Consider the following 26816-nt stretch of genomic DNA (forward strand, 5'->3'; position numbering starts at 1 on the left):
ATTATAATGAAATAGTGAGATTCTGAAAGATTCCCACATCTACAATTTACAGTAGATATCATACATTATAAATGCCAATAAACTATGTACAACAACTTTCAAGATAACTTCAAAGTCGTGTTTAGAATTTGAATTATGGCTGGAACGATTAATCCAATCATCTAATTAAATTTCACGAAATGTAATGTTAAATCGATGTGAGAACTTACTGACACTATTTAATATTTTCTGACATTTTTCAAACAGTTACTATGGAAATAAAAATCATATATGAAAATAATCATTAGTTGCAGCCCTAATAAAGAAAATCTATCCACATGGAGCATTTGGTTTACCTTCACAAGCATGTGTGTTGCAAAGAGCCTCTTCAGTGTGCAGGCCTATACAGATGTCTCCTCCATTTGCAGGAGGTGGGCTGCTGCATGTCCGAGTCCGCTGATAGTGTCCACCTCCACAGCTGGATGAGCACTGGGACCAGGAGGACCAGCAAGACCATGCTCCACTCACTGGTATAGACAGTAAACATACAAAACAGTTGACTTTATCCATACAATTTACAACCTCACTGTCAAAACCTTCCAGTTACCTGGACAGGGCTGAGTGTTGCAGTCCTGATACTCCACTGGGGACCCCACACATGAGCTTGGGTTGGTCCTGCCCTCCGCTGTGGAGCAGCTACGTTTCCGGCTACGGAAGCCTCTGTAACACTGCTGTGAACAGCTGGACCACAGTTCCCATGATCCCCAGTGAGCATCTTGAGGCTGAGGCAGAGTTTGGCCACTGGTCTTTACCAAGTCCTCAACCAGTGCTGGAAAACAAATGAAAGCACCATCCTCACATGATGATAAGCACAGAGGAAGAGTTAAGAGAGAGAAAACTGAATTGCAGAACCTTTTAGAGCCAAACTTAAAACTCAAAAACAGAATCAAATAAATTATTAACATACAAATCTGAAATTTTTCACAAGGCTTTCACATAACAAATATAAATACAAATATCAAATTACATCAAATACAAATATTTAAGTATGTTTTTATTTTGTGTATCCTTGGACAAGACACTTAACCCCATGTTGTGAATGGGTGAAAGGCCATTGGGATGTAAGGATAAAAACTATATGATTTGCAGTTTGTCAGCTCTACTTATTTTGGACTAAATATCTGTCAATAAAAAATCTGCATGTCACAAACAAGTGGACAAAATGTGCAACATACAGATTAGCAGACAGTCACTGCCCACTCCTCTGTTGATGATCACACTACCATGGTAACCAGTGGAGTCAAGTAGTGGAGACAAAAAATTCTCGGTACTCACAGTCAGTCTGACAGGATCCAGATCCGTCACTGGGACAGAAGCGGGTCTCAACCTTCTTCCTGCCCAGCTGAAACTGCTGGGGATCAGGTAGCAGCGCCCGGCAGGTGTACCTGAACCTCTGTTCTTGCCGGGACCCGTTTTGACTGATGGTGACTGGCATCCAGGGGGTCCACGGGGTGTTGCGGCGAACCTCAGGGCAAGCCTCCAGGTTACAGACCTTATAATCCTACAAGATGTAGTGGATGAATCATATAATTAATACTGAGCGTTTTCTGCATCTGCCAAGACCATACATTTCTATTATTGTATCATGTTCTCGATAATCTACGTTGCTTACAATACTGCGGTTATTTTTTTTTGACAATTGTTTTACTTATCTCTTTCATTTTATCTGTTATCTGTCTTAAGTTGTATTTAAGTCTCAATTATATTCCCTCCCTCATTCCATGATAGCATTTACTCACTTCTTTACTTCTTTTCCTCATTATTCATTATTTCCTCATGTATTCACATCCCCATTACTGTTTAAAACATAAAACCAGCCAAATGTCAGCTGAAATGGTTGGTGTGTTGTTTTCCTTGTTTTTATCCTGTGAAGCACTTTGAGTTGCTATATGAAAAGTGCTATATAAAGTTTGATTGATTGATTGATTGATTCAGCCATTCATCAGTAAAACAGCTTGCTTGATTAAACAGCAGTTTAATCCAGGATGGTAATGGAAATGGTTGTGTTTAAAGCCAGAGGTCTTCTTGTGTCCTGAGAACATAAAGTAGTGCATACATTAAATTGTGTGTAATAGGAATAGGGTAGGTACAGTTTATACTTAGGCCTACTCTTTTCACACATGCGACGAGATGTAAATGTAAATGCACTCATTTGAGTTTGCCACCCCCGATCTACTGTATGGAAGATGTAAAATGTTAGCCAATCGCTGTCGTACCGTGGCACATCCTGGACAACTGTTTCCATTCTCACATGTTCTGGTTCTGGAGTGGACACCACCTCCACATTCAGCACTGCAGTGAGACCAGGGGTTCCACATTGTCCAAAGCACTGGTAGCGGACATGGTTTTTTCTCATTGCACAGCCTGGAAACAAAAGCATAATTTAGACCAGTGATTCCCAAAGTGATGATACTGCGGGTGGGTTGTGAAAGGTCATGTAAAATATATACAACAGATTGCCAGAAATATAAGGAATTAAAACAAAGCCATAGCACGTGTGTTGACAAAGACCAGAAGGCGGGCTCACATTACACCAGTTTTAGAATCGCTGCATCGGCTCCCTGTGCGCTTCAGGGTCGACTTTAAAGGTCCCATATTATACCCTATTAACCCAAGTTAAACTAGGTCCTGGTGCCCTAATGAACATGTCTGTGTCATGCTTTAGTCAAAATATCATAAGGTTGAAGCACAATAGCAGTTCAATAACCCTGCCAAAACAGCCTTTTTCAGAATGCTCAGTTTTGTGCCTGGTCATTTACATGTGAATGAGACCCAGGTAAACACACATCCACTGCTTCCAGGGGAGTGTCGATCTAAAGGCCACATTATACTTCTCCGACTGCGTAATGCGTTATCCAACTGCGTCACCACGGAGACGCCTCAAGCCTTTATACTTCTGCATCGGACACGCGCTGCAATTTCCCGCTGATCAGTAGGGGTCGCTGCGCAAGGTTGTTGTGCTTCTGGCTACAGTGAGCAATGGTGTTCGAGAGAGAAAGAGAGAGAAAGACTGTTGTTGTTGAAACAGTTGCCGTTTCTCACTTTTCTGTGTGACGGAACGCAGTTTTAAGATAATTTGAGGCGACAAATTGGCCATTTAGAGTCTAAATATGTGTTGTGTGTGTTAAGATATGACGTATTTATAGTTTGGCAGCGGCGTTATCGGTGGGGATCAGCTCCGCGTCTGTGGACGCTCGGTGCCGGCACAGAGCAGCTTCGCTCAGCCTGTCCAGAGGACCAATCGTAGCTCTTGCCGTCTCCGTTGTCCCTTGACGGAGTGACGGACACTTAGTAGACAATATTTAGTGCAGTCGGAGACGACGCAGAGGCTCTTCGACAGGCTCTGAGTCGACGCAGAGGACTCTGCGTAACCTACGCAGAGCACTTAACGCAGAAGTATAAATTGGGCTTAACTTACTATCCACAGCCATACTGTCGCCACTTATCACCTATTGTCATGCACCGTCGTCACAACCCCCGCTCCATATACCCCATAGTAATGTCCGTTTACCCGTTGTACTGCATTTCACCGTAATGCATAGAGTGACCACGAATTTGGCTTCTCGCGATCATAAAAACATTAAAATCGAAGAAAAACTATTAAGTTTGTATGTTTGTATGTAAATTCCCATGCTAGAAAAAGACCCTGAACGCACCAGTGTTACTGCGGCTCCAACTGACGTGTGTGTATCAACAACACGTGGAGAGAACTGGAAACACGACTGAAAGGAAGCCTTTGGTTGAGAAGAAATGTAGGACAACATCTACATCTTTCTGCAGTGCTTTCAAAAGCGTGCTCCTCATATCACCGATCCACACACGCCACTCGCTAACCGCAGGCACGTAACTGGTGCGTTCAAGGTGTCCCTCTAGCATAGGAATTTACACAAATGATCAACAACAAAGGGCTTGTGAAGCTTGTGAACATTTTTTTCATAAATAAAATTTATCCACTGGATACAAAAATCCTCTGAGGCTGGAAGTTTGTGTAAAACAGTGCTCCGCTGTGCAGCCACTCTTCCTCCCTCGCCTGCACTCTCGTATTTCACAGGGACAAGGGGGAGCTACGGTGGAGCTGTGAAGTAGTCTGCCTGGCAGGATGCCAACATTCACGGTGAAATGTGTTGCTATGTCGTCATTCCGAGGGAGGTTAAAACATTGCGTGTTTTATCGCCTATACTTACACAAAGTGGAACCACTAAAACATGACTGAGTCTTGTTTTTTCACATTTTGGGGACTGGTATGGCCCACTGAGTCCCAAATACAAGTACTAAAAGAGTCTGTTGATGCTTTTAAACGCAGGCTGAAGACTCACCTTTTTAATTTAGCTTTTAATTAAGTCCCCTTTACTCTTTTAGTATTACACACTTATGCTGTCTTTTAATTTTAGGTTTTATTATTCATTTACTTTTTTATTCATGTATTTAATTTTAATGCCACTTTTACGGATTTAACATTCATTTATGTTATTTTAAGAGGTCTTTTTATTTCTTTTAGTAATTATTTTATTTAATGTCTCTTAATTTCCAGCTCCATTGGCCCTCTACTCCAGACGTGGATAGTTAGGAAGTCCCAGCCCAGGGCCTTGGACGACTCTCGGTGGGGATGGCTCCCATAGGTTGGTGTTTCCTCACTTGGTCTATCAGGGCTCAGCCATACTCCATTTTATATCTGACATCGGTCGTACAGGGACCGAATGGCCCTTACCAAGGGTTCCGGAAGCCCATACTCCCAGAGCAATCCCCACAGGGGTCCCCAAGGTACATGATCAAACACCTTCTCCAAGTCCACAAAGCACACGTAGCCTGGTTGGGTGAACTCCCATGCACCCTCCAGCTGAGAGTGTTGAGCTGGTCCACCGTTCCCCCACCAGGACGAAAACCACACTGTTCCTCCTGAATCCGAGGTTCGACTATCTGACGGACCTTCCTCTCCAGGACCCCTGAATAGCTCTTACCCGGGAGGCTGAGGAGTGTGATACCCCTGTAGTTAGCACACAACCTCTGGTCCCCCTTCTTAAAGAGAGGGACCACCACCCCGGTCTTGCACTCAATGTTATTTTGTTAATTTTAAAGGTGACATTGAATGGTCCTATCTCACATATATGCGAGTTATGGAGGTCTAATTAACATTAACTTGTTTTTATGGTCAAAAACCTCCTGGCAGTACTTTCACAAGCTTTTCCATGATTTGCTAGCTAGCAGTGAAGAAGAAAAATGCAGAATTTATATTTAGCCTAGCTGTGCCCCTGGTTATAACTGGGCCCTGGCAGTCTGAAGTTTGGGAATAGCTGATTTAGATTAAATCCAACCCTCAATGTACAAAGTCTGATGCCAACATCTGTACACTCCTCCTCACCTCTCCTCTCGGCCCTGGCCAACACAGACTCGACCACCGTGGCGAGGTGAGGGGTTGTTGCAGGAACGCTGTCTCACTTCAAATCCTATACTGCAGCTGCTGCTGCACTGGCCCCATGAAGACCAGGGAGTCCAGCCGCCATTCCTGCAGGACGTGAGGTCAGAGAGGAAATATAACTACATATGTTTTAGCCTGTTATGGCACACAAATAGAAACTTTATCGGGAACACAAAACATTTGCTAACAGTTAATTAAAGGGATAGTTCGGAATTTTGAACATAAGACCTATTTTCCAACTCAGCCGGCGTGATGGAGACGTTTTCAAGAAATTTCATTCAGTTCTTCTAGTTGCCGAGTTCGCTGATGCTATGGCTAGCGCAAGTCAATGATACATGTTAGCATGGCATTAAAAAAACTCATACCGACTCCACAGTGCACCCGAGGCAAATCGATTGTAACGGCAGTCTATCGATGTACATATCTGTCTATTTGAAACAAAACTAACGTCGCATCGCATGGATTTTTGAGGGACTACTTTCTCAGCACTATACTCCCGGCAGCGGAATCAGTCCGCCGCTGCCGGAAGTATGACGCGCTGCTGCTGCTGCTGAGACATAAATCCTTCAAATTGCAAGGTTGGTTTTATTTCAAACATTCTATCAACACAGATATGTACATCGATAGTCTGCCGTTACAATCGATTTGCCTCGGGTGCACTGTGGAGTCGGTATGAGTGTTTTTAATGCCATGCTAACTTGTATCATTGAGTTGCGCTAGCCATAGCATCAGCGAACTCGGCAACTAGAAGAACTGAATGAAATTTCTTGAAAACGTCTCCAGACGTCTCCATCACACCGGCTGAGTTGGAAAATAGGCCTTATGTCCAAAATTCCGAACTATCACTTTAATGTTTAACTTAACTTTATTGTGCACAAAGACATGTACCTGGAACAATTTGCCACCTGGATGGTTGGTCCCTTGCATTCCACTCCACCACAGCGGGTCACTGGTCCATCACATGAGCGGGACCGACACACACAGCTGCTGATGGAACCCTCACCATCATCATGGTTACAGGGCTGCCATGGAGCCCAAAGCCCAAAGCCGCCATCCTGTGTTAGGTTCCTCACCTACAGAAAAGATGAGAGAATAAATCAGAATGAATGCATGTACTTTTTTCCTGAAGAACACAGTGTGAATGTTTCTTACTGGACACTCTGTGATGTTTTGTGTCCACTGATTCATGTTGGAGCTCTCCTCAATGGTTGTGCAGCGCTTCTGTTTGTGATCCCAGCCACAGTACGGATCTCTAGCCTCCATGCAGTCACTAAAAGGAGTTCAGGTAATTAAATCCATAGCTGTGATTCAACATAATCTTCAAAAAATACATTTCTACACAGCCCCACCCTGACCACCAAAAAATATCTGCATTTGGTATTTGATTTAAAATCTGTAGTAGTTTCCGAGTTTAATTAAGAAAAATATAAAATCTTGCTCTTAACCTTTAACTTCTCGTGAGGTCATGCAAGATTTACGCTCACCACTTAAATAATATCAGGAGCTGGCACTAAGCCACTTATGATTGTAAATGTATACATAATGTTGCATTCATTGCTATTTAATTGATATACTGTTAATATATATATATGTGGTTATTTTCATTTCATGTAATTGTTTGAGACAAGATTGTATTTTCTATTGTTTTATCGAGTGACACTTATTTTGAAGGATCAAACCGGAACTGTGATTACCCTATTTCCGGTTGCGCTCGTCCGCCGGCTTATTGACAAGGATGGATGGTCATATAGCCCTGCAATCGTTTCGTTTCATTTTATAAGTCACGTTCGTCAAGAAAAGGATCAAGGACAATCGTTCACGGACAATTCCCTCATTGTGGCATGCAGCCAACGAGCTATTTTATTGTTTGTATGTATATAGTTATGTTATGTTGTAGGCTAAGCTACATTCTATGATGTGTTAATGTACCTAACTTTATTGCGTAAGAGCTGCATTTGCATAAAAAAGCCACAAGGAGCTTGGACACTTAATAAGTTGGTGTTGGTGACCTAAGAAAGGGTGATTTTGTAAATGTGCTTATTGGTGATTGTGAGTGAAGTGTGGGTTGAGTGGAGTAATAACAATAAGCAGCCACTAGGGGTCGCATGTTTCCATGTTTTGCAATGTTTTGAAGCATTTCACTGACTATACAAATGGTGTGGTTCTCAAGATAACAAGGTCTGACTGAATCCCTCTTTTACATGTATTGAATTGAATGTGCTTTGAGGTTTGAAATATAATTCATTGATCTAACTTGGTGCAGTTGAAATGATAAGTAGTCTAACTTACATAAGTAAAGTAAATTCATAAATAATTACACAGCAACCAGCCATAGTTTAAATAGGATTACAAAGTTATTGCACTTACACATTCAGTTTACATTTACATGTGCAAGTGTGTACAACATGTCGGAACAAGGAGAGCAACCTGAAAAGAGTCAAGTCAGTGATACTGCTGAAGAACAGACGGTAAGACAAAGTGAAAGATCCAAAACTCTGACAGAGAAGGGTAGAGGAATGCAAATGGTAAAAATTACAGGTCTTCAAGACAAGTTCAGATATATGTATGATAGATGGAGAACTCATGTTAAATACTCTAAGAAAACATTATCTGAAGCAACAGATAGAGTATCTGATGATATGCTCAACCATGTCATCGGTGAAGTCCATAGTCTCTCTGCAGATGTCCAGTGTGTGTATAATGAACTTCGGACAATCGAAGCTCCAGATCAAGAAACACGTAGGAAAGTCGATCTGTGTGTCCATGTGTCTCAGTTCATCATAGACAGAGCCTCAAGACGACTGGGCGGGCTTACACCTGAAGAGGATGACTGGCCTGAAGCAGGTTCTCTGTTCAACTCTAGTATCAGTTCTCTCGTCTCAAACTCGAAGAGGACCTCGCTACATACAAGTGGGTCCACTGAAAGACGGCAAGAAGCTGCTGCTGATGCCGCTGCAAGCCAAGCCGTTCTCAAGGTGTCACAAGAACAACAAAGAGAAGAATGGGAAATACAGCGACTGAAAGAAGAAGCTCAGAAGAGAATAACTGAACAAGAGGCAGCAGCCGTAAAACCTCGTTTGGAAAGAGAAGTAAAGGAGTTGAGAATAAGAATGGAACAAGAAGCCGAGGAGTTGAAACGGAGAATGGAACGAGAAGCAGAAAATCTAAAAAGAAGAATCCAGAGGGATGAGGAGGAAGCACAAATCAAGGCTTTACTAGAAGCAGAACACACAGCTCTCCAAAGGACTCTGGATCAAAGGCAAAGAAAGTTACAGCATTTGGAGACAATGAAAGGTCTAAATGCAGCACAAGCGAGAATACAAGTGTATGATCAAGTGGAGGTCACAAAAGAAGAGAAGGAAGACATACAGGAGAGTGAGTTGAGAACAGTCAAGCAAGTGCCTGCTCCCACAAGTCATCCATCCCCTTATGTGTTCTCTTCACCAAGAACTGTGATCGCCTCCACAAATGAAAGTACAGCAGAGCTCGTCAAGGTGCTAGCAGATGCCGTGAGTACCAACCGAATCCCAATACCTGAACCATCAGTATTCAGTGGGGATCCATTGATGTATAGTGACTGGAGACTGTCACTGTACACTGCATTTGAAACGCTGGTTGACCAGAAGAACATCCAGGAAAATGAGAAGATCTACTACCTCCGCAGGTATGTGGCTGGAGACGCAAAGAAAGCGATCAATGGCTATTTCCTACTTGGTACAGCAGCCTCCTATGTTGCAGCATGGCAGCTCTTGGACGAAAGATACGGGAACCCATTCACAATCGCACAGTCATATAGAGAAAAGCTCCACATGTGGCCCAAGATGGGACCTAAGGATAGCCTGGAGCTCAGAAGTTTCACAGATTTTCTCCTCAGTTGTGAGGCCGCTATGACTCACATAAAGGCTCTGGAAATCTTGAATGACTGTAACGAAAACAGGAAGATCCTCTCCAAGCTACCGGACTGGTTAACGGCTAGGTGGAATCGGACGTCTATTGAAATAGAGGAACAGAATGGCCAGTTCCCCACCTTCAGCCAGTTCGTCGCATTCCTGATCAAAGAAGCAAAGATCGCCTGTCACCCCATCAGCTCTTTGCAGTCACTCAAGCAAGGCGAAGTGGAAAACCTAAGGGGCAAAAGGAACAGAACCGTGATAGCAAAGGTACTGACTACAAACTCAGATGAAAGGGAGGTCATGTCATCTGTCTACTGCAAGAAGAATGGACACACCTTGCTCAAATGCTTTAAGTTCATGAAAGAGGAAGTTCAAGAGAGAACAACATTTGTTAAAAAGAACAAGCTGTGCTTTGGTTGTCTTAAACCTGGCCACCACTCAAAGAAATGCAACAGTAGAAGTGAGTGTGATGTTTGCCACAAGCAACACCCTACTTGCTTGCACATGGATAGAACCAAAGTTGACATGAAACTAACACAAAAGCAAAGTCAAAGCCAAGAGGAAGCTAAATTGTCGCCTCCTGAAGAAATAACTGCAGCTGCTACTGCACACAGAACGATCGCTGGTGAGGCTGGTACACATACTTCTGCAATACTTCCTGTCTGGATCTCATCTACAACCTGCCCAGAAGAAGAAGTCCTTGTGTATGCGTTACTGGACTCTCAAAGCGACTCAACCTTTATTCTAAGTGAAGTGGCCGACAAGCTTAAAGCCAACAAAGACCACATCAAGCTCAAGCTCACTACGATGACTGCAACTTCAACAGTAAACTCCCAAAGAGTGAACAATCTACAAGTCCATGGCTTCTACTCAAGAAATAAGATCTCCCTACCACCAGCCTATACAAGGGAGTTCATTCCAGCCAATAGAGCTCACATACCTACAAATGAAAAGGCAAAAGCTTGGTCTCACCTGAAGTACCTTCAGGGAAAGATCTCACCTCTACTGGAATGTGAAGTAGGCCTGCTCATTAGATACAACTGCTCACAAGCACTTCTACCAAGAGAAGTTGTATCTGGCAAAACAAACCAGCCCGACGCACAACGCACGGACCTAGGATGGAGCATCCAGGGGTGTGGAAGTCCTTGTGTAGACTACGGAGATAAGATAAGAAGTCCTTTATTTGTCCCGCAGTGGGGAAATTTACAGTGTTACAGCAGCAAGACAGTAAGGATAAGGATAATAAATAATAAACATGCATTACCAAAAAGAAATAGAATATATAAAGTACAATATATAAAGATATTAACACTGACTATAAAAATAGGTTTAAAATAGAATGTACATTACAACCGGTCTGCAGAATATACACAGTATGCACATGGTATTTATAGTGTAAGGAAACAAGGCTGAGCTATTAAATAAGGATAATAAATAAGGATAAGGATATTGCACTGATGAGAAAGCTACAGTATAAAAAATTTGACAGTATGAAAAATGACAATATATTGCACTTCAAAAAAAATTTACATTATGAAAAAATATATACAGTATATTACACCAATGAGAGTTAACAGTATATTGCACATGGAGAGTGGAGTGTGTGTGTGTGTGTGTGTGTGTGTGTGTGTGTGTGTGTGTGTGTGTGTGTGTGTGTGTGGGGTCTACTTAGAGCAGTACTTGTTGTACAGTCTAACAGCTGCAGGGAGGAACGACCTGCGATAACGCTCCTTCAGACATTTTGGATGTTTTAGTCTGTGACTGAAGGAGCTGCCCAGTGCTGCGATGGTGTTCTGCAGGGGGTGGGAGAGGTTGTCCATCAGAGATGATAGCTTGGTAGCCATTCTCCTCTCTCCCACCACCTCCACTGGTTCCAGGGGACATCCAAGGACAGAGCTGGCTTTCTTAATCAGCCTGTCCAGCCTCTTCCGGTCTGCGGCTGTGATGCCACTGCCCCAGCAGACCACTGCGTAAAAAATGGCTGATGCCACTACTGAGTCGTAGAAGGTCTTCAGGAGTTCTCCCTGAACTCCAAAAGACCTTAGTTTCCTCAACAGGTAGAGTCTGCTCTGACCCTTCCTGTAGAGCGCAGCAGCATGATCAGACCAGTCCAGTTTATTGTTAAGGTGAACACCCAGGTATTTGTAAGATGTCACCATCTCTATGTCCTTTTCCTGGATGCACACCGGCGATGGAGGAGAGTGTCGTCTTCTGCGGAAATCCACCACCAGCTCCTTAGTTTTCCCCGCGTTGAGCTGGAGGCGGTTCCGCAGGGACCAGTCCACAAAATCCTGAACAAGTTCTCTGTATTCTCTGTCGTCATCGTCTGTGATGAGGCCGACAATGGCAGAGTCGTCAGAGAACTTCTGCAGGTGACAGGAGGGGGAGCTGTAGGAGAAGTCTGCAGTGTACAGGGTGAAGAGGAACGGAGCCAGAACTGTTCCCTGTGGGGCCCCTGTACTGCAGACAGCCATGTCCGACACACAATCCCGAGTCCTCACATACTGGGGTCGATCAGTCAAATAATCCACAATCCAGGATGTGAGGTGAGGATCAACTCCTGCATGCTCCAGCTTGTCCTTCAGAAATACTGGCTGGATGGTGTTGAAAGCACTGGAGAAATCAAAAAACATGATCCTCACAGTGCTCCCCGACTTCTCCAGGTGAGAAAGAGCTCTGTCCTGCAGGTAGATGACAGCGTCATCCACCCCGATGCTGGGCTGGTAGGCGAACTGCAGTGGGTCCATCGCTGGTCTCACCACAGGGCGCAGATGAGACAGCACCAGACGCTCCAGGATCTTCATCAGGTGGGATGTTAGTGCCACCGGCCTGTAACTGTTAAAGTCTTTGGGGTGCGGTGTTTTTGGCACTGGTACCACACAGGACGTCTTCCATAAGTGTGGTACTCTCCCCAGTTTCAGGCTCATGTTGAAGATGGTCCCCATTATCCCACACAGCTGAACTGCACAGGATTTGAGGAGCCTGGAGCTGATGCCATCAGGACCTGCAGCCTTCTTCGCCTTGATCTTTTTGAGCTCTTTTCTCACCTGGTTAGGTGTGAAGGACAGATTGGAGCAGGGGGGTTGTGTGTTGTTGAACGAGCTTGGAGATGAAGGGAGGGGGGTGGAGGTCGGGCAGTTTACTGGTGATCCAGATGAGAGAGGTTCCAGCAGGGCTGTCGGGGGAGAAGTGGGGGCCTGATCAAACCTATTGAAGAATAAGTTCAAGTCGTTAGCCCACCTCTGGTCCCCTACAGTCTGGGAGTCCAGCTTGTTTTGGCCGGAGATGGTTTTCAGGCCTCTCCAGACTCCACTGACATCTCTCTGCTGCAGCTGCTCCTCCATCTTCTTCCTGTAGCTGTCCTTCCCCTCCCTGATCTTTCTCCTCAGCTCCCTCTGAACAGTCTTCAGCTCCTCCTTGTTTCCTGACCTAAAAACTCTCTTTTTCTCCTTAAGGAGAGCCTTTATGTCAGGGTTAATCCAGGGTTTGTTGTTAGAGAAACATCGTACTGTCCTGGTGGGTACAGTGCTCTCAACACAGAAGTTTATGTAGTCCGTAATTGTGTTTGTGAGACTGTCGATGTCCTCCCCATGTCCCTCACAAAGTTCGTCCCACACAGTAGACTCAAAACAGTCCATCAGAGCCTCATCGGTCTCCTCAGACCATACTTTCACTGTGCGGGTCACAGCTGGCTGCCTGTGTACCAGAGGTTTGTACACAGGAAGGAGATGAACCAGGTTGTGATCAGATCTTCCGAGGGGGGGAGAGGGGTTGATTTATATGCCTCCTTGGTGTTGGCATAGAAAAGGTCCAGTATTTTATTGTCTCTGGTGTGGCAGGTGACATACTGAGTGAGTGTGGGCAGAGAGGTGGAAGGAGAGGAATGATTAAAATCCCCAGAGATCAGGAGGAGAGCCTGTGGATGCTGTGTCTGCAGCCTGCTCACCACTGAGTGCAGGACGTCACAGGCTGCATTAGCGTTAGCAGAGGGGGGAACGTACGCCATCGGAACCAGTCATTGTATAAAAGTTAGACAAGTGTCACCAGATGTTGAGTCTTCTATCAACCTCCGTACAGAGGTACACTATGTAAGTCGTGTCAAAGTGAAAGAAGTGACGACTTAAGAAATCATCAAGGTCTTGAGTTTGACTTCTCAGATAGAGCCAAGGAAGATAATCCCATCTCACAAGACGACCTGCAGTTCCTGTCAAAGCTGAAAGAAAACATCAGACAAAAGGGTAATAGTCACTATGAGATGCCTCTACCGTTCAAAAGGGAACGACCAGAGCTTCCTAACAATAAGATAAGTGCGATACACCGCCTGAAGTGTCTTGAACGGAGACTAAGGAAAAATGAAAATTACTACAGAGATTACCGTACCTTTATGGAGGATAGCATCTCCCGTGGTGATGCAGAAAAGGTCCCTCAAGAAGAAACCAACAACAGCCCTGCTTGGTACATACCTCATCACGGAGTGTATCATCCGCAGAAACCAGGAAAAATATGTGTCGTATTTGACTGTTCTGCTCAGTTCCAAGAAACATCCCTCAACGACCATCTGCTCACTGGTCCTGACCTGACAAACACACTGGTTGGTGTCCTGTGCCGCTTACGAAAGGGCCCTGTTGCAGTCATGTGCGATGTGGAGAAAATGTTCCACCAGTTTCAAGTAAGAAAGGATGATCAAGACTATCTACGCTTCTTATGGTGGGAGAATGGCTGCATGGATACAACACCATCAATCTACAGAATGAAGGTCCATCTGTTTGGGGCAGCCTCATCCCCTGGCTGTGCCAACTTCGGCCTCAAACATCTGGCAGCACATGGAAAAGGTCAGTTCAGCAAAGAAACCAGACACTTCATCCAAAGAGATTTTTATATGGATGATGGTCTGGCATGTGTGGAAAATGAAGATGAAGCCATACAACTTGTTAAGGAATCAAGAGAACTTTGCAGCACTGGGAAGTTGAGACTACATAAGTTTGTCTCAAACAGCAGGAACGTCATGACAAGCATCCGAGAAGAAGAATGTGCTGCAGTCAAAGAACAAGACATGGACTTTGGAGTACAACATGTGGAGAGAGCTCTTGGAGTAGAGTGGTGCGTTACATCTGACACTTTTCAGTTCAGAGTTCAAGTAAAGCCCCATCCACTGACAAGAAGAGGTGTGCTCTCAACCGTAGCCTCTATATATGACCCACTGGGGTTTGTGGCACCTTTTGTCCTCATGGGGAAACAAGTTCTCCAGCAGATGTGCAGAGACAAAGTCGACTGGGATGAAGAAATACCAGAAGCCCTAAGACCTCAGTGGGAGTCATGGCTCAGAGACCTTCCCAAGCTGTCTGGGACACACATCAAGAGATGCTACTTGCCTCCTGATTTTGGCAACGTCAAAAGCTACGAACTTCACCATTTCGCAGATGCAAGTGTCTCAGGATATGGTGAATTTACCTACCTGCGATCCATCAACGAGTCTGATGAAGTCCACTGCTGTCTAGTAATTGGAAAGGCAAGAGTTGCTCCAACGAAAGTCACCACAATACCCAGACTCGAACTTGCTGCTGCAGTTGTTGCAGTTCGAATAAGCGACATGCTCCGGAATGAGCTCGAAATCCAAGATCTACAAGAGTTCTTCTGGACAGATTCCCAAGTGGTTCTTGGCTACATAAAAAACGATGCTAGGAGATTTCAAGTCTTTGTCGCCAACCGCATCGAAAGAGTCAAGTTAAGTACGAAGCCTGAACAGTGGTCCTATGTTGCTTCCGAAGACAACCCTGTGGATCACGCCTCTCGAGGTTTGACTGCAGACCAACTGAAGTCCTCAAACTGGTATATAGGCCCAAAGTTTCTTTGGCAACGCGGTCCACCTCAACGAGAATGCAAGGTGGGAGAATTCAACGAAGATGATCCTGAACTTCGCAAGGCTCTCGTGTGCAGCACTGAGACAAATGTAGAAAGATCTTTGTTAGACCGCTTGAAGAAGTTTTCAGACTGGACAAGAGCTGTAAAGGCGGTTGCAAGATTACAGCGAAAGGCCAAAGACCATAAAGGTCTGAAGCAACGTACCAATGACAATACAAGTATCGAGGAAAGAAAGGAAGCAGAGCTTGTCATCATTAAGCTAGCTCAACAAGAAGCATTCTCAGCCGAAATCAAAAGACTCAAGCAAAAGCAGGAAGTTGTCAAGAGCAGAGAAACTAAGTTAGAGAAGTTAAGTCCCTTCCTGGATGAAAACGGGATCCTCCGTGTGGGAGGACGTCTAAGTCAAGCTGCGCTACACCCACATATAAGGCATCCAGCAATACTTCCTCAGAAGAGCCACATATCAACCTTACTTATCAAGCACCACCACGAAAAGATACAACACCAAGGACATGGAATGACAACAAATGCAATCAGGGCTAATGGATGGTAGATCCTGGGATGCAGCAGTGCTGTCTCGTCACACATCTACAAATGTGTCAAGTGCCGATCATACAGACGACGCACTGAAGAACAAAGAATGGGCGACCTACCTCAGGATCGAATGGAAGCAGCTCCACCTTTCACGTACACTGGAATGGATTGTTTCGGCCCAATCTGCGTTAAGGAAGGAAGAAAAGAGCTCAAAAGATATGGACTCATACTTACCTGTCTATGTTCAAGATCAGTCCATATAGAAGTGATCGATGATATGACAACCGACGCATTCATCAATGCACTCAGATCATTCATTGCCATCAGAGGAAATATTCGCCAACTGAGATGTGACCGAGGGACTAATTTTGTTGGTGCAAGGAGAGAGTTTGCAGAACTCATTAAAGGAATGGATGAAGAAAGGCAGAAGGCTCTAGGATGTGAATTTGTCATGAATCCTCCAGCATCAAGTCACATGGGCGGCATATGGGAGAGACAGATACGAACGGTAAGGAGCATCTTGACTGCAATTCTGGACCAGTCTGCACAAAGGCTCGACAGCACCTCCCTCCGGACTTATCTGTATGAAGTCATGTCCATCATCAACAGCCGACCACTTACCGCTGAGAATCTGAATGATCCATCTGGACCTGAACCATTAACCCCGAACCAAATCCTGACTATGAAGTCAACGATCATTCTTCCCCCACCTGGACAATTGATAAAGCAAGATCTCTATCTACGAAAGAGGTGGCGCCGAGTCCAGTATTTGGCCAACGAGTTTTGGACCAGACGGAGGAAAGAGTATCTTCTCAACCTGCAACCAAAACAGAAGTGGTGTAAAACCAGAAGAACTCCAGAGTCAATGACATCGTCCTTCTCCAAGACGAACAGACACCACGCAATCACTGGAAACTAGCAAGAGTCACTGAAGTCTATCCAGGGCAAGATGGATACAAGATACAACGAGTACAGTGTATTTAGAGAGACCTATACACAAAGTTGTTACTTTGATAGAAGCAGAGTAGAGCACAACAGTGAGTTTATTTGGCACCTACTTGTTATCCAGACATAGGAGCTGTGTTTATTTTTCATTTTATACTTTGAAATATATTTTACTATCAATGGTATAGAAGTTTGCCTGTGGGAAAGGAAAACTTACCTTTTGTACTTAAGTCTGAGAAATCCCACATACTGTTGGTTTGTGTAATTTGGTGGGAGTGTAAATGTATACATAATGTTGCATTCATTGCTATTTAATTGATATACTGTTAATATATATATATATGTGGTTATTTTCATTTCATGTAATTGTTTGAGACAAGATTGTATTTTATATTGTTTTATCGTGTGACACTTATTTTGAAGGATCAAATCGGAACTGTGATTACCCTATTTCCGGTTGCGCTCGTCCGCCGGCTTATTGACAAGGATGGATGGTCATATAGCCCCGCAATCGTTTCGTTTCATTTTATAAGTCACGTTCGTCAAGAAAAGGATCAAGGACAATTGTTCACGGACAATTCCCTCATTGTGGCATGCAGCCAACGAGCTATTTTATTGTTTGTATGTATATAGTTATGTTGTGTTGTAGGCTAAGCTACATTCTATGAAGTGTTAATGTACCTAACTTTATTGATTATATTGTTCTGTACAGTTGTCACGGTATTGATGAGGAAGGAACTTCATTAAACCAGTTCAAGAAAGCTCCTTGTGTTTTGTCGTGCCTGGGGGGAGTTACATATGATGAAGATGGATATATGAAAATGGCTTCCAGAATGCCAAGCTAGCATTAACGTTAGCTCCACAGCTATAGCCCTGCCCTTCGATGGAGAGAAGACATGCAAATGCCAGAATAAATGTAAAGAGAAGGTCCCCAGGGGATTCAACAAGGACAAACAGCATTTACAGACCTTCTTATTTTGCGTCCCAGGAATCTTTTTTGAAAAGGTGATGTGTTTTGCTTGTTTTTGCTTAGAGACTTCACTGTGAGTATAAATTATGTGAGCTGTGAATTAGCATAATACATTTAAACTAAGGCTTGTTGTTCCAGCTTTGTCTGAGCATTATTCTTTTTGTTTGTTTATATTCAGGAAGTTTACATGAAGGTGTTGTGCTCTAATGCAGACATGAAGTGAACCACTTCTCTTTAAAAGGGTCTTTGCCAGTTTTATTTTGTATAATTTATCATGAATCTATAAATTTAATGTGTTTTTGCTATGAACCACTTGTTTTTAAACATTAAAAGAATGGGTTATTTTTGGAGCTGCAACTAATGATTCTTTTAGTAATCTATTTATCTGTCGATTATTTTCTCGATTAATCGTTTGGTCCATAAAATGTCAGAAAATGTAAAAAAAAAAACGTTGATGAGTCTTTGTCAAAGCTGGAAATGATGATGTTCTCGAATGTCTTGTTTTGTTTACAAACCAAAATGATTCAGTTTTAATGGTTTCTTTTTTTTTTTTAAGAAAATATTCACATTTAAGAAGCTAAAACAATCAGAAATCCTGTTTTAATAATGAAAAGAGTTTCAAATCGATTAACGATTATCATATTTGTTGGCGATTAATTTAATCGATTAATCGGCTCGATTAATCTAATAATCCTAAAGTATTAATTTTTTCCTTTGTCAACAGTGCATCATAAAACATGTTATCAGCATATTGTAGTTGAGAATTTACTCTCAAAAATGAATTAATCACCCAGTTATGTAATGTCTGCTGTGAGGCATGCCAAAATGTGAACCAACAGTACAAAAGCAGGGGAAAATAAAACAGGATCTTAACATAATCATCTTTGTCAGCATTTTACTGTGGCCCTCCCAGACTTGAACACCCACTCATGTTTGTCTCTTTTATTACTAAGTCTGACTTGAAATTTTGCAGCAGCAGAAATTCATAGACTGAACAGGCTCATAGATATAAAAAGCAATGTGTGGTCGATGATTGCCTGCAGATTGTTTCCACATTTTAATATAGTGAATAACACTTTTACTGTTATATGAATTTAGCATTGTGTACATTAATAAAATATTCTATTGTATTGAGTTTTAAAGAGCTGAAACAACAGTTTTCATTGCGTAACTTAAGATACTTACAATTAAGGGCAAAAAAATTACGGAAAAATAAAGAATAGTAGAAAGTTGGATAAGAATGGAATATGTGAAAGAAATGGGAATAAGAAGTGTAAATATTTCTGGATAAATGGCTGCACAACACCTGTTACATCTTTACATACGTATTTGAGAGAACACTGTTGGAAAAATATAATTAGATTCTTCATCATTTATTACTTCTTCTTCGCATCTTATCAGTTGGGTTGGGACAATACCACTTTCTGTGTCCAATGCCATTATCTATCACTACCAATATTAGTCCGATACAGTCTTTTAGACTGTTAAAAACTGAAATAAACAGCCCAAAATAATTATGACTCCAGTGATTTTGACCTGTATCTGACCGATACAGATTCCCATCCTTAGCAGTCTGTCACAAGAGACCAACCTTGAACATGAAGTCGGCTATTTTGAATTTAGCTGCTATTTCGGCATAAAACAGGAAGTACACTTAGCCGTACATTGATCGATTTGTTTGATACATCATGTCACATCAGGGACCTGCCCTATACATATCTGCAAGCCATGACCTCCCAACATGAATGTGGTTGATCCAGCATTCATGGAATCTGGCACAAATTGTTACGTTTCCCTTTAAGGGGAAACGACTGAGAGAGAGAATGGAGGACTCGGATGCAGACAAGACACGGTAAGTACATAAAACCACGGTTTTATTAGCTCTAGGGTACAACGAGCTAGCAAGAACGTGCGTATGACAGAGATAGATATGTGACGGGCAGCAGCGGGGTTGGAAGGCGTCAGCGACTCCACAGTGGCACAAAGTTTGTATCGTTCCAGAGGAACGAACTCACTCGGGATGGTGAATGAGGAGTACAGGAGTTCCAGAGGAAGTGGCAGTGTGAGGAGTAGCGGCAGCTCCGCTGGTGTAGAGGAGATGAGGTCAGACTCCACTACTGGTTTGAGGAGGGACACATGATGGTGGGAGTTTAAAGGGGGAACGGAGGTGGGATTGATGATTTTGTCAATGGGGAAGGGGCCGGTCCTTGGTCGAGAGCCAAACCTTTTGACCAGGTAAGTAATCGGGAGCGGGGGTTCAGTGTCGATTAGCTTGTTTCTGGGATTGTTGGGAGGCCTTTAGGAGGGACGTTCGTACTTGCTGCCATACTGCTTGGCAGCGTTCCAGGTTGGCTTGTACGGAGGGGACTGCTACTTCTCTCTCCTGAAAGTTGAATAATGGGGGTTGGTAGCCCAGGGAGGCCATGAAGGGGGAGACGCCAGCGTAAAGGATTTTTTCCCTCGCCTAAAATTTTTTTAATTTTAAGTACAGCATCTTTAAAAGTATGCAGTAGGACCATAAAAACTCAAGGAAGTCATGTAACAACGTATGGACATTAGCTGTGCAAAGTCTGATGCTGCTGAAGTGAAGCAGAGTAAAATTAGGTTTTAGTAAAGCGATGCCTAGGCATTCTCTAGTTTGGCACAGTTTGGCACCATCTGTGCCATTAGAGATTTCTTAGGTAATAAATTATTGAACCACATTAAATTTAGTTACATGTCACTATTGAGCTAAAAAAAAATTTGTTTTGATAAAAAAAAAATCACCCTGTGTACTCTGCGCTCTGGAGCGTAATAACAACTCTGTGACATTCAATTAATGTTAGTAGAACCTATTTGTAAACACATCCAGAGACAACAGAGCTACAGCAGATCCACAAGAGCAGCATCAAGTGGAAATCATTCATCCATCAATCCATTTTCTACCACTTTATCCTCCATGTGAGGGTCATGGGGGGAGTGTCCAATTTGCCTAATCTGATATGACATTAGCAGTAGCTTTATACACCTATGAATGATACATGAATTAACCTGAATAACATTTATAAATGGTTGAAACATTAATAAACAGTTAATTAAAGTACCCTTATCGTGTTACCAAACCAATCTCACATCGGAGTGAAGCATGTACCTTTTGTTTGGATAGTTGGAGCATCGCTCTAAAGGGATCTTCAACAGTCTGTCATCAAGCCCCACAAACAAGGACCTGTCAGTGTGGAGAATTTTCAGGCTCCTGATTGGCTTGACTTGTCCTTCAGGGAGAATCCTGAGCTCCTCCAGGTAGCAGCCCTGAAGGCTTTTATTGGTTGAAGAGAGTGTTTTCAAGATGGTGCCGTATTCTGACAAGATATAAACAAAATAACACATTAGTATTTTGAAGGTAATTGAATTATCTAAAAACAACTCCATTGCCTCTCTCTCACCCGTGCCAATGTACATGACATGGTAGAGAGTTTCTCGGCTTTGCACGATGTCCACCACCAGCTTGGAGAAACGCAGGTTGTCCTGAGTGAGCAGAGGGTTGACAGTAACTGGCTGGACCACATCGTTCATCAGGAAGAGTCGCTGAGCATCCTGGAGGTTGCGCTCTGTCAGATTCCCTCCAGGGCCTCCCTCTTCCAGGGTGCCACACTGAAGATTAAAGAGTGTGTCTCTTATGAATGTCTATATACAAAATCAATTGAATTCTGGATAAGCTTAAAACAAATGTCTTACATTTGTGCATCATTTTCATCTGGTGGGAGACGGGGAGAAAATAGTAGACTTCCTTCAAATGGGAACTCAACAATCCTTATGTTGTTTTTCAATCTCTTGTTGTTTCACTAAACAGGAAGTGCCCTGTAAATCTGCCGTATATTGACTCAAAACCTTATATGTGAGACCCCACACATATAAGGGCCCACCCTGAACACATCTGATGAAAAATTACCTACACACAGGAAGAAGATTGTCAGAAACTGGAAGTGCCCTTTCAATCGCACATACATTGACTGATCGGCTACAAACTTCATATGTGAGACCAGCGACCTGGCCAGAACACAGAGTCCAAGGCTTACACGGCCTGGTGGTGGCGCTGGCGGCTGCGAGGTCCCGCACAACGCTGCTTGCAGCTTTAATTAAAGTTGTGACTTGCTCTGCTTGTACCAAAAATAACCACAAATTACTCTGATCACTGCCAACTTCATTGCTCATGAATTAGCACTACCTGCAACATGTGCTGGCATAAAAAGACACTGTCGGTTGTACAAATGAAACCAAACGGACTCATAAGAGAGTACGTTCATTAGTTACAAAGGCAGATAGGTTCGCTGAGTGTTTAATTGAGTGGACACCACTGCAGACTGTGAATGTGTCATCCACAGAAAATAAGCGAGACGGTGACTGTGGGATTGTGGTAATGTGACGAACACAGGAGCAAAGCGCAGGAGGCCCTAAAGACGCCCTATTTTTCCTCCCGTTTCCCCCGGTAACCACGGAAACGATGTTGTGATGACGCACGCAAAAACTGCAGACAGCACGCACCTGTCTATACCCGCTTAGAGTCTGTCCAAGATCGGTTTGGAACACCAATAAAACTATTGCAACAAGATGTGAGTACACTGTGGAACAGCACCTATTAAATGCTGGAAAGTCTCTTTGCGCTAAAGCGAAACTTGGCTGCAGCGCAGCGCAAATTATGAACTCCCCATGACAGAACTCTCTTCTCTCTTTCTTTGAACAGTTAACTAAAGAGATCGGCTCATCTGATGCATCCTTTTATTCCCTTAATTACAGCGCTAAAGCGTCTTCTAGATTGAGACCGGAGTGAAAACAATGAAAAGTGCACACTTCAGAATCTGTCAACAATTTACTAAGATCTACTCGGATCCCCTGTATTTCATCGCGACTTTACTCGATTCTCGTCATAAAGATCATTATGTATGTGTCATATAAGGATGTGTGGATAAAACTGCGCATTGAGACATTATCCATTCAGCGTTGGACACTTGGAGCTGCGCACAATGCAGGAGAGAGGAGCAGAGTCAGCAGGGGCGGTGCGGAGAAAAAAAAGGCCCGCACCAGATGAGGGGCACCCTCTAGTAGTGCAATGCCTTGACTTTAGTTTTGTGAGTACACACTGTCCCAGTCATAACAACAACATTAGATTAAAATAAAATGCAATGTTACAGAATTGGCCTAATAATTAATTTTGTTTTTTCGTATTTTTCTCCACTTACTTCATGAGTCACCATAATGGTCTTTCAAAAAGCCTCAGAATGCCCCATCTTAACCTCAAATTTTCAAAAGCTCCGCATGCCCCACATTTATTTTGAATATTTATTTTTTTTGGGGGGGGTGAATGCGGCCCAGACTCTAACTCATGCGGTCCCCCGGCAAATTGATTTTGAGACCCCTGGTTTAGATGTAAGATAATTAAATGTGAATCTGAAATCGCCAATTACAATGTCCCTGCAGTGAGTTTGGGATCACATTCTTCATCTGTTGGAGACCTGACAAGCACAGATAGAGGTGTAAAAAACAAATTACCCTTGGAGGGACTGCTGAAACAGACAAACTGTCTCGTATTGATCAACACTATTTTGTCAGATATATGAAGTGATTTTTTTTGTCTGTGGGAGTTTGAGTTACCTGAAAATTAGGTGTGGGGTTTGGGGTGGAGAGCCAGGCAGTGCGGGGGTTCTCCTGGTAGCGGAAGGGTCCGTTGAATGCATGAGTGATGGAGCTCAGATTGAAGGCACAGACAGCTGAGGCAGATAAGCTGTTCCTGGAGGAGAAGGGTATCATCATGGTCAGATTGTAGTAATTCAGTGTGAAGAAATTATAGTTAGACGTGTAAAATCTGCTAAATTGGCCTTTAAATCAGAATTTTGAGTTGTTTAAATTTTTCAGAGTACATGTTTTTATGACACCACCGTAAATATCCATCCATCAGCTACCGATTTTTCGTCATTATTGTAAAAACTCCCCACTGATGCTCCCCCCTCTCTTCCCCTCTCCTGGTAATGTCTATTTATTTTCAAGGATTTTACAATTTATTTGTATGCTTCTTGCCATTTGAAAAAAAGCCAGTTGCGTTTACGCAAATGTGGCCCCTCACTCAGTCAGACAGTTTTTCTTCTTCCTCACTTCCTCCAACAGTTTTCTCTGCTTCTTTTTCACTGGCTCTGCCATGATGAACATCTAAAATAATGCTATTGCTGCCCTGATCTTATAGCCGGTACCTGGCTAGGATGTGTGTGTGTAGTGCCATGAAGCAATTGGTGTTTCTCGCAAGGCCCAAGACTTCGCGAAACCTCCTGATTCTGAGGACTGTGGGTCAGCTGCCCTGATCTTGCACGGCTGGTTTTCCACAAACAGACAGGGGGAGTGGAGACATTCCCCAGTAACCCCACAACAAGCCATTTAACCATCACAATGCCTTTGAAGGTGTTAAATTAGGGTCAAAATACTGCTTTAATGGTGTTATTTCCCTATGTTACTCACACGTTAGTGGTGAAGATGCCGTAGATCAGGTCCTGCTCTGGTAGGTAAAATGTACTTTGCAGTTCATGATAGTAAAAGGGGATTTCTCCTGAGCGGGAGCAGTTGAGTCGGGCCTTCATAAATGTAGTCCACGTGTCCTCCAGAAGGAATCGACCACCCATATCGTTCTTACAGACGCGGGCGATGCGGGAGAACACCATCTTCCCACAGTCGTTTTCTACCGCTGTTTCTCTCAAGAAGAAGTAGGCAAAGCGACCAATCTCATAAACAGATACAAAATTAGGCTCTGAAGGGGAGCAAAAGAGAAAAGAGTGAAGTTATGAGTGATATTTGCAAACACACAAAGCTGAAACAACAGCTGTCAAGGCTTGGATCAAGAAGACTTTTTGCATCTGTATAGAACTTGACCTATTATCATTTCAAATAATCTTGACAAAATTCATCCTGATCTGTTACAATATCGCTGAGTTTAGGGATGGGGCCGATCCGATCCAGTATCGGTATCGGGTTCCGATACAGACGTAATTGATGGATCGGAAATCTCTATAGTTGTATCGAAAATTTCCGATCCGTCTCTGTGTGTCTGCTGAAATGTCTCCACAAGTGATTCCCTGACTTCTCTGCTAGCTGGCTGCAAAAAGTGGAATGGGTTTCGTGAACTGAGGCGTGTCTCGATGAGACGCGGAGTAATAATGCACGACTCCGTTCAGGAAATCCATTCCACAATTTACAGCCAGCTAGCAGGCGAGCATGACAGACCAGGAGTTAACCAGGAAGTTCAGCTCCGCAAACTGCAGCCGACGTAATCCCAGCCGTCACCGCTTTAAACGCCTGCTCGCTGAGGAGAACAGTTCTGACAGCGGCATAAAAACAATGAAAATCACACTCCACAGTCTGTTGAGCTGTATGACTGGAAGTGTTGTACAGTGTGATTAAAGACAGTATGTGCTCCATGTGTAATTGAAAAAAAAAAAAAGTCAAACGTTATATTATATAATATATCAACATTATTGAAACGTTTGTTTCAATCACTGAATGAAGCCTGACATATTATTTGGGACAAGAGTCGGGAACTTACATTGTTTGCACAAAACTCTTGATCAGCATTTGTTTGTTGTTTATTAAAATCAGTATGCGCTGAGAGTGCGGGCGGGCGGGCGGGAGAGAGAGAGTAAAGTGTGCGAGTGAGCGAGGTCTGCGGTCTTGGCCATTAGTTCATTTACTTATGTTTCTGTTGGTGTGTAGGCTGAATACGTAGCACAAGTAAGCGAGTTTTGTGAGCCACTCCTTCTCACTGAAATGTGCTGCCAGCGGTGACTTCTTTTCTGAGAGAAATCTCTGCAGCGGCTCTCATAATTCAAACACTCTGGCCAGCGATCTCCCTCGGGATGCGTCAAGAGTCAGTCATAGACAGATGTAACGGAGGGAATCGGGTCATTTTTCAAAATAAAACATTGTTCAGACCCCGACAATAATGTAAGTTATTTATTCTTTCTGTGCGGCCCAGTACCAAACGACCCACGGACCGGTACCATTCTTTATACACATACCAAATTTTTGACAGAGAATATTTTTTTTTAAATAAAAATTTACAGTGTTGCCCTTTATAAGAGACAGCGGTTTCTTGAAAATGTGTGGGTCGATTCAAAATTTAATGAGAACATACCCATCACAAAAACCTCTTTAGCAGAGGTAAAAAAGAAAAATCCATGCGGAGCTTTGTTTACCGTTGAGCCATTTCGAGTTGTACTGGGCGCTGCGCAGTGGTGGCATGTTCCCCAAGCTCCTGTAGATGACAGGGTCACGGCCGGAGAAGTCAATGACTGTGGCAGCATACAACTCGCCCTTCTCTGTCACCATGGCGGTGGAGTTGTGACGTGGGTCATAGGGACATCGAGCAACGCCATTCACCGTGTCCAGCACCTGACTGATGTTAGCAATCTGACAGAAAGAGACAGAGCTGATGTCTTAGTTATTCACTCATTTCATTAATTTCTCTTTGCTCAGGGGTAAAAAAAAGTAAAGCTCCAGTGTGTAACTTCTGTTGCCAAAACACTGTCAGTGTCCCTTTCCCCCAGATTTACCCCACACCTCAGGTAAGCCTGCAGAGCTTTCTGAAAAGGATGACTTCAGGTCAGAGCCAAATGCAGCCCTCCAATCAATTCCGCATTGCCCGGCACTTAAATGTGGCCTGCCACAGCTAAAGAGGACGCAAGTCGGCCCAGCACAAAACGAGTAAAACATGAAAAAAAAAATTATTAAAACGAGGGATTTTCGTTTTTTTTCAAAATAGCTCAAGTTGAAGTTTGGAAGAAGCCACTACATGCTTCAAATCACAGTATTGTGGATCATAAACTTTGTATATGAATTAAGGTTGTTTGATCGCTGTGAATCATTCCTAGATAGGGTGTGGCGATCTCACATTCCAGAGCACGGAGAATACACATGGCTACGTGTGTGTGTGTGTGTGTGTGTGTGTGTGTGTGTGTGTGTGTGTGTGTGTGTGTGTGTGTGTGTGTGTGTGTGTGTGTGTGTGTGTGTGTGTGTGTGTGTGTGAGTGAGTGAGTGAGTGAGTGAGTGAGTGAGTGAGTGAGAGTGAGCATGAGAGTGTTTGTGTGTGTTCACCGTTGAATGAAGATGGACAAGGAAAAACTGCAGAGGAACTAAACTGTGG

The 26816-nt window shown here is 43.4% G+C and overlaps 1 protein-coding gene across 1 annotated transcript in view; it reads right to left on the bottom strand.

The window, feature by feature from the left end:
- LOC310936028 (semaphorin-5B-like) overlaps window positions 1–26816 on the bottom strand; it is a gene marked incomplete at both ends in the record, with an annotated part of 51460 nt that overhangs the window by 13724 nt on the left and 10920 nt on the right. The window contains 12 exons of the mRNA XM_083900049.1: window positions 336–506; window positions 587–808; window positions 1315–1540; window positions 2256–2403; window positions 5399–5542; window positions 6344–6528; window positions 6608–6725; window positions 20790–20997; window positions 21082–21289; window positions 23288–23423; window positions 24143–24428; window positions 25870–26083. Coding sequence (XP_083756175.1) covers window positions 336–506; window positions 587–808; window positions 1315–1540; window positions 2256–2403; window positions 5399–5542; window positions 6344–6528; window positions 6608–6725; window positions 20790–20997; window positions 21082–21289; window positions 23288–23423; window positions 24143–24428; window positions 25870–26083 — 2266 coding nt within the window. The remainder of the gene's footprint in view (window positions 1–335; window positions 507–586; window positions 809–1314; window positions 1541–2255; window positions 2404–5398; window positions 5543–6343; window positions 6529–6607; window positions 6726–20789; window positions 20998–21081; window positions 21290–23287; window positions 23424–24142; window positions 24429–25869; window positions 26084–26816) is intronic.

The sequence above is a fragment of the Microchirus variegatus genome, assembly GCF_963457635.1.
Source record: "Microchirus variegatus genome assembly, chromosome: 1".
NCBI lineage: Eukaryota > Metazoa > Chordata > Actinopteri > Pleuronectiformes > Soleidae > Microchirus > Microchirus variegatus.